At 42.8% G+C, this 11136-nt stretch overlaps 1 protein-coding gene and 1 pseudogene across 1 annotated transcript in view; both read left to right on the top strand.

The window, feature by feature from the left end:
• Positions 1 to 3643, top strand: part of LAPTM4B (lysosomal protein transmembrane 4 beta) — a gene marked incomplete at its 5' end in the record, with an annotated part of 95499 nt that extends 91856 nt beyond the window's left edge. The window contains 1 exon segment of the mRNA XM_019642524.1: positions 3024 to 3643. Within this exon segment, the coding sequence (XP_019498069.1) occupies positions 3024 to 3101 (78 nt within the window).
• Positions 3644 to 8725: 5082 nt separating this feature from the next.
• LOC109382788 (transaldolase pseudogene) lies at positions 8726 to 10735 on the top strand (annotated as a pseudogene).
• The last annotated feature ends 401 nt before the right edge of the window (positions 10736 to 11136 follow it).

Below are 11136 nucleotides of genomic sequence, written 5' to 3' on the forward strand. Positions count from 1 at the left end.
CCCCCTCAAAGCCTTTATTTTAAGGTCATGGTCATTTAGCCCAGTACCACAAGGTGTGTAAATGGACCCACCAATAAGCAGCCCATGTCAGAGAGAGTTTTAAGCCTGTTTGCTGGAGCAGAGGGAAAGGGAAAACACACCTTTTGGCTTGGACTGTGGTCTGTCTACCCTAGAAACAGAGCATCTGTTGAACAAGCTAGTCAGAGTTCCACAATGCCAAGTCCTGGAAGAGTTTGAAGTTCGGTAAACTAGCTGTCCTCCCTTTCCTCCTACATAAATATTATGTGCTGCATCTCCCCCAATTCTGATGTCCTTGTCCCTGCCCCCACCGTATCTGTTGTCCCTGAGAATGCAAGAAACTTTCCCCCTCCCATCCTCTCTGTCCCTAAACATTTGTTTAGTTTGACTGCTTAAGCAAGCCACACCTCATTTCATTTGTCTTCCCACCCTCAGTTAATCAACAGTACTTCTTAGTAATAATCTTAATAGACCATCCTTATAGACTTGAAACCATTAAAGTTATTTTCTCCACAGAGGGATATACTGTATTTGGAATATTCATCCTTCAAGGAAAAAAATCCTGCTGTGCAAACTGAGCTTTTGTTGTATAGGAAAGCTAATGAATCTATAAAAACATTATTTCCACTTTTTAAAAAAGATGTGTTACTTTTTGGCACTGGTCTGGAAACTGACTTAAACGTCATTAAATAATATTAATAATATTGCTGCAGGTCATGTAGGCAGTCTCATATGTTCTGGAGAGAAGAAGGCAGGTGTCTTCGCCAAGGTACCAAGAGTAACTCATGCAAAAGGACTGCTAGCATAAAGTGCAGGCTAAGCCATTTCGGGGCTCCCCACCTTTGGACCTAACAAGCACCAAAAATAGCACCTGTGGCTGTGTAAAATGGGTTTTTGGTGCTTCAGATATATGTTCTAAAAGGAAAGAAAAAAGGAGGCATTGCAAGGATGTCTCCACACCCGTGGAATTTACTTGATGTGTTTCTGCATACTGGCCAAGTTTTCAGTCAAATGACTGGTGTATGGAAGCCAGCCAGATCTGTGACCTGCTCAGAAGCCCACGCATGCCTTCTGCTGACTAGACTACGAATGTAGCAGAAGAAACTGTTGCTTGGCCAACCCAGAAAAAGTTGTATCAAAGCAAAAGTCTTAGCACTCACTATACACCCATCAATATGATCCAATTAGCAGTAACAACTGCTGCTTCAGAATGTACAGTTTGGCTTAAAACAGAACGATGGACTTAAGTTTTGTTTTATCCCATCTAAAACTCACATGCTTTTTAAAAAGTCATTAACAGTACACTTTTTACTTATTAAGTAAACTTATTGAGATGGGATCCTCTTTAACTCAGCAAATAAAATTATATTTATTTATATATATTATATTATTATATTCCTTTCCTTGGTGTATATCAAGATATCCAGATTATAATGTTGCAATAGGTAGGGGTCGGCAAACTTTTCAGATGGAAGAGCTGCCAGGGGTCAGCAAATGGCGGCTCATGAGCCGCAGGCTCTGAAGTAAAATTGAAAATGAAAATAAAACTATCATAATTTCACTGATAAAATTTTTCAAGGATATTCACATAATGGTGATTATGTAAAAATATATTTGTGGCTCTCGAATAATTTTTAAATTGTTGTTAGGGACAGGATTGGCTCTTCCAGGGGCCGGCAAACTTTTGAGATGGAACTTACCCAAAGAGCCCCATGTGGCTCATGAGCTGCAGTTTGCCGACCCCTGCAATAGAGCAAAGAGTTTGGAAGGGAACTGTGTGACCCCGACTAGATGGGCATAATTAGCCAGGATTGAGGGTTTGAGCCAAATTTCTCTAAAGAAAGGCTAGGCTTAAATGTGTCATCTTGTCTGCTACTTGCTAGTCACATGTGGTGCTGTGACATCTCAGCTCCCTCTGTGCTTACTCCACTTGAAATGTCATATGTAGTAACAGGTCCTGGATTCCTGGAATCCTAGATTTGGGGCATCCAATCTAAAGAGCCAATAGTGCTTCCACCTGTGATCTCTAGCCTGAGGAAACCCCCATCTTGGCTCTGGGAAGACAGACAATAATGGGTCTGCTCTCTGTGCAACCAGCAGCAGTACAAAGGACCCTGTGTCATGCATGGTGGGAACACCCCTCTGACCCCAGTGGCTTTTGTGTGATGTCATTTTTCATCCAGCATTTATATTTGCTAAAGGAATGTATTTTGAATTATTCTTTGTCACTATTTTACTTTCACAGGATTTTTCTTTAGTTCTCTTTAGGCCTTTTTTTTTAAATTGGGAATTGGGGGAGGGGAACAGTGTTGAGGAATTGGGGAGAGGGAACCAGCCAAGTTGTTTTTCAATCGTAGTTGTGGAGGGTGCCAGTCACAACCTGGCTGCCCTTCGGCAGCTTGTGGCCTCTAAGCTTAAAGTGCTGTGTTAGAATCTTAGTTGCAGATGGGTGTAGCCACCATCCCATGCGGGAGTCGAACCGGCAGCCTTGTTAAGAGCGCATGCTCTATCCACTGAGCCATCGGGGGAGCAGCTCAGCTCAAGGTGCCGAGTTCAGTCTTAGTTGCGGGCGGGCATAGTCCACTATCGAACAGGCAGTCTTGTTAGGAGCACATGCTCTCACCAGCTGAGCCATCCTGCCACCTGTTGGCAGCTCAGTGGCAGCTCAGCTTGGGCGCAGCTCACNACCGATCTGCCTCACCCGGGAAGAGCACAATGATAATACCAACATGGGCCAGTGAAGCGACGTCCTCCACAACTAGACTGAAGAAAAAAGGACAGCAACTTGTCTATTCCCCTTCCCCCGATTCCCCAGTGCTGTTCCCCTCTCCCAATTCCCCAATAAAATCTTAAAAAAAAAAAAAAATTCTGGTCACTTGCTGGAAAATTGAAATTGGTACAGGTTATGGGAAATGTTTAATTGCTTAAAAGTTCAATTAAAGTTAAAGCTCAAGGGAACACATGAACACTTTTGAACACTAACCCTTGTCTTTTTTTATTGTCAGGTGCTGTTACCTCCATATGATGATGCCACTGTGAATGGTGCTGCCAAGGAGCCGCCACCACCTTATGTGTCTGCCTAAGCCAAAAAGTGGGGCGGAGCTGAGAGCATGAGCTTGACTTGCCAGACATCAGAGCAATATTTCTTTAATTTCTCCTCTGAGATGAGCTCTCTGCGTTTATTTGTTGCTGAAATGCTACAGTTTAAAATTTTAGATATTAAATTGAAATCCTCTGTAGTGTTAATCATATATTTTAGCTAGAGCACTGTGATAGATTAACTGTAGAGTTCTTTCTGTAGGGGTGGGTGCAGCGGGCTTCCCTAGTCTTCCCTGTACTTCCCTGGGCGCCGAAATTGCCCCCAAACCTGATGAACCTGAGTCAGACTGGCTTTTACCTACTAGGTCCCAAACTTGGGGAATTAGTCACATCTTTTTTCTCTCTGTTTCCTCTGTCTCTTTTAAGTGTAAAATAAAATTTAAAATTAGACAATACTTTTCTTAAGCCATCTCAGTGTGTAGAAGAAACCTTTATGAGAACAGGAATGTTAATTGTGGAAATCACTGCTCTAATTAGGTAAATAGGAGTACATATATATGTATAAATAAAACAGGAATTTCCTTAAGATCCTTTATGACTTAAATTCAGTGACAGTTTGAATTTGCTGGTCAAAGCTAAATTGAGACCCTTTGACAATCCCCGGCAGTGAGAGAGCAGTCAGTATGCACGGCTGTTCCTGTACACCCACGTGAGAGGTCATGGACTGGCGTGTCTCATCCATGTTAGAGGGGTGGAACTGATTTGTTTGGCACTGCATGGTATCTGGTACTCCCTTTCTCCTGGTTTCCCATCTCCGCCCAGGGGCCTCTTTCACTAAGCATTGCGCCCTTGCCTGAGTCAAGGAGGACATCCATCTCTCTGTCAGGTGACATTGGTGATATGTGTTTACCTAATAATATAAAAAAGGTTTTCTTCTTCTGCCCCTGCACACCCTACTGCTTTGAACTTCCAAGTATGCTAGTCATCTTTTAAAATGAGTCTAAAACAAGTCTTCAGAAAACTGCAGAGTGCTGCTTTCCTTGTGGAATGCCCTTATCTTGACTACCTAAATTTCAAGGTACTTTTATATATTCATATGTTCAAGAGTCACAGCTCTGCTGTTTGTTCATTACTGAATGTGCTGTAAATGAAGGCTTTTACAGTTAAAGTGAGATTTGCCCACACCCAAGAAAATAATCTTTTGACTCTGTGGTGATTGACTGTGCCAAGGGACCCTTCCCGCCCACACATGGCCATGCAGACACACAGTTCCGCCGCAGAGGGAGCTTTTATGGTTTGTCTCACACATAGTTTTTTAATATTTCAGTGCTGATGAAATCAGAGCATCTTAGGCTAAGAGAAATGGATATGAACAGACCTGAGCTTCCAGCATTCCTAATCCTCGCCTCTACCAAGCTCTGCTCAGCTGTTGGGCATATCATTGCTTTGTGTCCATAGTGCACTTTAAACAAGCAGTTCAGATTTTACTATATTTGAAGGGAGATTAAATTCAGAGAGGTGAGAGGAGGTATTTTTATACCTGTGAAGCAGCCTCAATTATTTTTTAGGGTATACCTCATTACTATATAAACTCAACCTAAGAAATTCTATTCTTTGAATATTTATGCCTGTAAGATTTTATACTAAATTAATCATAAGGGTTATTGGGGATGGAAAAAAGCCTATCAGATAGTTTCACTGATTCCTGTGGAAAGCACATAGGAAATCACAGTTATTTGCATGTTGCTGCCCATAATTTTCTAGCTCTGCCTAATAATTTTTGTAGTATGAAAAATGGCACATGGCCAGATGGAGAGAAGTGCTGATTTTGAGTCTGTAGAGTTGTCACAGAGGATCTTGATCATGTGACACTCAAATAGCACCATAGACATCAGGATATCACTTCCTACTCAGATATCCCAGGTTCCCAGGTGCTGGTGCTNGTGAAGCAGTGTCCTCCACAACTAGACTGAAGAACAAAAGGACAGCAACTTGTCTGTTTCCCTTCCCCAATTCCCCAACGCTGTGCCCCTCCCCCAATTCCCCAATAAAATCTTTAAAAAAAAAGAGTACAAGATAGCACATAATTGATAAATTACATAAGTGCTTCAATACAGTGATTCTGTGTCTGAGTTCAGAGGGTTGTATTATAATTACTGCCATGTCTAGTGTTATTCTTATGACTTTATATTACATATAAAGAATATGAAAATGTCATTGTATGTTTGTATTTCAAGAACTTATTATAATGCAGTTACATAGTATAATTAGAGGAGAAGAAAGTAATCGAGGCTGGAATATTTCAGATTTCTATATCAGAAGTGAATTTAACTTGAGCCTTGGGTTATTTGGGCTTTGTATACAGTAACATATGAAAGAAAAATATTCCAGGAGAGAAAACTCACAAGAAAAAGGAGTCAGCTTAGTAATGAGCAAGCTGTGCTAGGGAGTCATAGAAATAAATTAGGTAGGATAAAGTCAGATATCGGGCTGCTGTTGACATGGCATGAAGAATGTGGTGTTACGTAAGGGAATTGTTCGTTTTCCCATCGCACACATTTTATATCCTTGGGGGCACCTCTTGGCATCTTAGTTTTCATTGGTGTCTGGGGTACTCCAGATTATGTTTTAATGTGTAAGTTGGGTGTTCCCAGGACTGGAGGAAAGTCTCAAGCAGGTGAGAGGGGCCAGCTGGTCCTGACCAACTTTTCCATGAAAACGTTTTTCACCTCCAAGGTAATAGCTTCAAACAGCACAGTGCTCCCTGGTTGCTTTGTTTAGTGTCTGTACTGCGCATGTCCAGTTGCTGCCACTCTTCCTTGCTTTGAGAGCTGCATCTTTGACAAGTTGGGCTTGTTTCCCAGGCCCCTGCAGAAGCGCTTATCAAATCCACAACTTTCCTGCCAGCTGAGAAGGCAAAAGGAATGAGGTGGCCCCCACCCTCAGGTTGAAAGTTATTCTGTGTCGACTGACTTCCTTTTTCCCTCAAGACCACCATGATGATTTCTTTATTTTTTAAATGTTACTTTTATTTTTAATACAGTGTTCTATGAAGACAGTTAAAAAGCAAGATATTGAAAGATTTCCTTAATTGTCCTCTGCCATTTTTTGCCCACCCTCCACTTTTCACCCCAGTGGTAAGCACTGCCAGTTCTTTTACTTGTCTCTTCTAGTATTTACCTCCATGCTTTAAAAAAACATGTCTACATTGCTAAATTTTTTTTATCAATTTGAGATCTTTTGATGTGTTGTTGAATAGGGTTTAACTCTTAATCTCCTCCCTGTATTCTTTGCTGCTTTCATCCTATTAATATAGCCATCAAAGTTTTTTGTTCCATTACCAATTAGTATTTACTCTGACTAAGCAAATGTTCAGTGCAGAGCTCTGTGGTATACATTCTCTTTCTTGTATAATTTTTGTTTTTCCCCAGCAAACATTTGCCTTGTTTTTTCAGTTGCCATTTATTTTTTTTACCTTTTACCTAGCCCCGAGCTTTTCTGTGTGGCTATCAGATCTGTCAATCACCTATTAATATTATTTTCCAAATATTTAAGTCTGTAAGATAATATGTTAGTTTTCTTTCTTTCCTGGGGCTTCTCTTGCTCCAGGGTAGATGAGGTACCACACAGTTGTCATCCTGGGCCTTGATTTCATTTTAACTTACCTCACTTTTATTAGGATATGGAGGCTAGCAAACAAGATTTCTGATGCAATTTACCTTGTGTCTTATATTCCCACCGCACCCTGTCCTGGACCCCAGAATCTCCAGGGATGGTTCTTTGAGAATCTGATGAAAGCTCTGAACACTCCCCAGGAAAATTAATGCACAAACATAAAATTTGGCATGTAATTTTGTGGATGTCTGAAGACAATTATGTAACTTTTTTATAATACTTTCGGGAATATAATCCTAGCAACTGTAGAATTCCAAATAAGCCTTTAGTGGATTAACTCTAATATTACAGTAGAAGTCCAGCTCTAACCATAGTACCTATACACTTCCTATTTTTACCAATAAATAGTTCTTTCCTCTTGAGTGTTTTATCATTCTTAATATTTGATGGAATGAATTAGTTTCACAAATTTTAAAGAGTCATGGATTTATGGCCAGTTGGAATCACTTCTGTTACAGGATGTTACATTTTGCTACCTTCAATGTTAATTTATTTCCTTCTCCAACTGTTCTACATATTGATGTAGCTAAGAAGAATGACATTTCTCCTGGTCACACTCTGAATATTTGTTGAGTTGAATTGAAATGGATGAGCTGCTTTCCCACCAGCACACCGTCATCACCTACATGACAACTACCAACTGAAGAGACACTGTAGATAGATGCTGATTTTCCTAATGAACAGATAGATGCTTTCTGGGGTTGTTGGCAAGAGGGATTTTTCCATCTGTGTGGAAGAGAGTAACACCATCATACAGTCTCTCTGTAATTGAACACCTATGAAGACAAACTTCCAGAGACTGTACTTAGATTATTGGGTCGTCGGGAAAGTCATGACATATTTTTCTGTTTTTCAGTGCAAAAAGGCGTCATGACTTTCCCAACGACCCAATAGAATTTGGTTGTATTGACTATTGTTGAAATATGTATGGTCTGTGGTTGAGATTTGTGATGTGTCTGTGTTGACTTACTCACTGATTAGCTGCTGTTTACCAAGCAGTGACTTTAGATTGAAGTAGGACATGACCTATATTCTTAGTCCTTGGAGATTATTTTTTGGTAATTCATTATGAATGATTAAAGTTTTAAAAATGGAAGACTGGGCTTAACTAAATGCCAACACCTAAAAAGTGTCAAAATAATTGAGTTTTCACCACTTTTGTTGTACGGGGTCTGAATTGGCATATTCTAACTTAATTGACCCTACAGTTGTTTTCTCAGATTCCCAGCACTTCACTGATTGTAGTAGGAAAGGACAATCACAAGTGGTTTTAGTCAGTATTACTCAGTTACACTATAATAGAAACAGTGTGGCAATCCTTACTTCATCCAACCCTTCCTTGAAATCATCAATAATATTAACTTCATTTAGATAAAAGAGAAAGAAAAAAAAAGATGATGCTGTCCCTTCAGAATTTAAAACCAGTTTCATTTGGAGAGCTTTTCGTTGAAAGTAGTCCAGGAACAGGAGGAATGAGCCGTGTGAAGGATATTTTGCAGTCAGCATTTAGTGTGTGGTAATGGGGAAGTTAGGACAAGTGAGAGTGTCAGAAACCTTATGAAAGGAAAAACTCTTCATCAGGCATCTTGACTTTGGAGATAGGGTCCAAGGCAGTAGAATATTTGAGTTGGAAAGCCATTATGATAAAATACTCATGTGAAATTAAACTTTAAAAGAAGTTTGAGGGCTGGCCGAGTGGCTCATTGGTTAAGAGTTGGCTTGGGAGCACGAGCTCTGAGCAGCAGGGCCACTGGTTCGGATCCTACATGGGCCAGTGATGCTGCGCCCTCTACAGCTAAGATGGTGAACAAAAGCTCGACTTGGAGCTGGGCTGCCATAAGCCAGCGTGAGCTGCCATGAGCCGCTGTGAGCGGCTGTTCAATGGCCGGCGACCAATCTGCTGCAGCCGGGAAGAGTGCAATGATCACAATACCAACATGGGCCAGTGAAGCAACGTCCTCCACAACTTGACTGAAGAACAAAAGGACAGCANAGCCCACTGGGGAAGTCTTATTTCTATAGACCCAGCAAGGAAACAAAGGGAGGGTCACTCCTCCAGCAAACCCGAATGCCATAGCCAGAGTAGATTTAGTGTGTGTGGGGTGGGGGGCGAGGGGGGGGGACGGACGATATCTTCTAGAAGAAAGTTGTAAAGATGATAGGCAAAAATCAGCAACTTAGTAATAAAAGGATTGATCTCTGAAGAAAGATTAAAGGATGGCCCAGATGAGAGGCTAGCTAATGCTGTGCTTCAGTTTGAAATCAAAAGGAAATGGCATTCTTAGCTCTTATTCTTGTGATTAAGAATAATAATAGCATCGCCATGTCGGGTTTTCCGGTAAAGCAGCAGAGGATGGAGAACACACTGGACCAGCTCAAGCAGTGCACCACCGTGGTGGCCGACACGGGTGACTCTGCCATTAATGAGTGCAAGCCACAGGATGCCACCACCAACCCGTCCTGATCCTGGCTGCTGCGCAGATGCCCGCCTACCAGGAGCTGATGAAGGAAGCTATCGCTTATGGCAAGAAGCTGGGCGGATCACAAGAGGAGCAGATTCAAAATGACACTGATAAGCTTTTTGTGTTGTTTCGAGCAGAAATACTGAAGATCCCTGGCCGCTTATCCACGGAAGTTAACACGAGGTTCTCCTTTGACGAGGACGCTATGGTGGCCCGAGCCAGGCGCCCCATCGAGCTCCAGAAGGACGCCGAGGTCAGCAAGGACTGGATCCTGATAAAGCTGTCGTCCACATGGGATGGAAATGAGGCACGGCGTCCACTGCAACATGACGCTGCTCTTTTCCTTCGCCCACGCTGTGGCCTGCGCCCAGTCGAGCCTGATGCTCACCTCCCCCTTCGTGTGGCGCATCCTGGACTGGCACGTGGCCGACACGGGCCAGACGTCGGATGACCCCTGGAGGACCCGGGCGTGAAGAGCGTCACCAAGATCTACAACTTCTACAAGAATTTCAGCTCCAACACCATCATCATGGGCGCCTTCCGCAGCACCGGTGAGATCAAGGCCCTGGCGGGCTGCGACTTCATCACCATCTCACCCAAGTTGCTGGGGGTGCTGGTCATGAACAGCAGCAAACTGGTGCTCGTGCTCTGGCCAAGGCGGCCCAGGCCAGTGACCTGGAGAAGATCCACCCAGAGGAAAAGGCTTCCGCGGGGTGTACAGCAAGGAGCAGATGGCCATGGAGAAGCTCTCGGATGGGATTCCGAAGTTTTGCTGCCTATCTCTGAAGCGGGGGTGCGAGCTGGAGGAACTAATGTTCAGCGCAGAGAATGGAAACTAGGTCGGTGCCTGAGGCTGGATACAGATCTGTGCGGACGGTGAACTTGGGTCTGATTGCAATGCCTGTCGATGAATCTTGCATTTTTAACCAGTTGGAGCAGGGATGGACCATAGATTTCTGATTTTATGTAAAACTTTGCCTAATGCATTAAAGCAGTCACTTTTTCTGTAAAAAAAAAAAAGTAATAATAATTCCTTTTATGTGAGCTTAATTCAGTAGGGCTCTGAATGAAGAATTAAATCCCTAAGTGTGCTTCAGATGTAAATAAACCTCTGAAAGGATATGTGTGATAAAACATGTTTGTCTTTCCTCCTTTACAAGAATATCTCAAGATTCTAATAATAAAGCCATGTGAATTTCCCTGTGGCAAGGACCACAGACACTAGCAACAGAAGTCCCCACCAGCAGGCAATTCCTGCAGAATAAAGCAGTAATCAGGAGGAATGCAAACTCCAGAAAAGTTATGCGAAAGCACAGGAACAGAAGCTGAGGAGTCGAGCAAGAAGCCTACATGTGACAGACATGGTTCCAGAAAGGACAGCTTTCAAAGGAGGGTGGGCAAACCAGGAACAGTCTGGTTCAAAGAGACTAATATGTTTGCTTGAGAATTTAATTAAAACTTGGCCTCTTCCCATTAACCAAAAATTTAGGGCCGGCTGAGTGGTGCGATGGTTAAAAACTGGCTTGGGATGCCAGAGGGCCCCAGTTCGGATCCCACATATGAGGGCCAGTGACACTGCCCTCCACAGCTAAGATGCTGAACAACAGCTCAATCTGGAACTGGGCTGCCGTGAGTCGCAGGTGATGGCATAGGCTGCAGCCCCTGTGGCAGTGGGTTGCCATGGGCTACCGTGTGTAGCCAGCAGCCGCAGTGAGCGGCCCTTCAGAAGCCGGCGAGTGATCTGCCTCACCCAGGAAGAGCGCAATGATGGTGCCAACTTGGGCCAGTGAAGCTACGTCCTCCACAACTAGACTGAAGAACAAAAGGAGAGCAACTTGTCTGTTCCCCTTCCCCAATTCCCCAGCGCTGTTCCCATCCCCCCAATACCCCAATAAAAAAAATCTAAAAAAAAATTTATTAGGCTATAATTTGCATACTATAC

This window comes from Hipposideros armiger, unplaced genomic scaffold, assembly GCF_001890085.2.
Source record: "Hipposideros armiger isolate ML-2016 unplaced genomic scaffold, ASM189008v1 scaffold_70, whole genome shotgun sequence".
Classification (NCBI taxonomy): domain Eukaryota; kingdom Metazoa; phylum Chordata; class Mammalia; order Chiroptera; family Hipposideridae; genus Hipposideros; species Hipposideros armiger.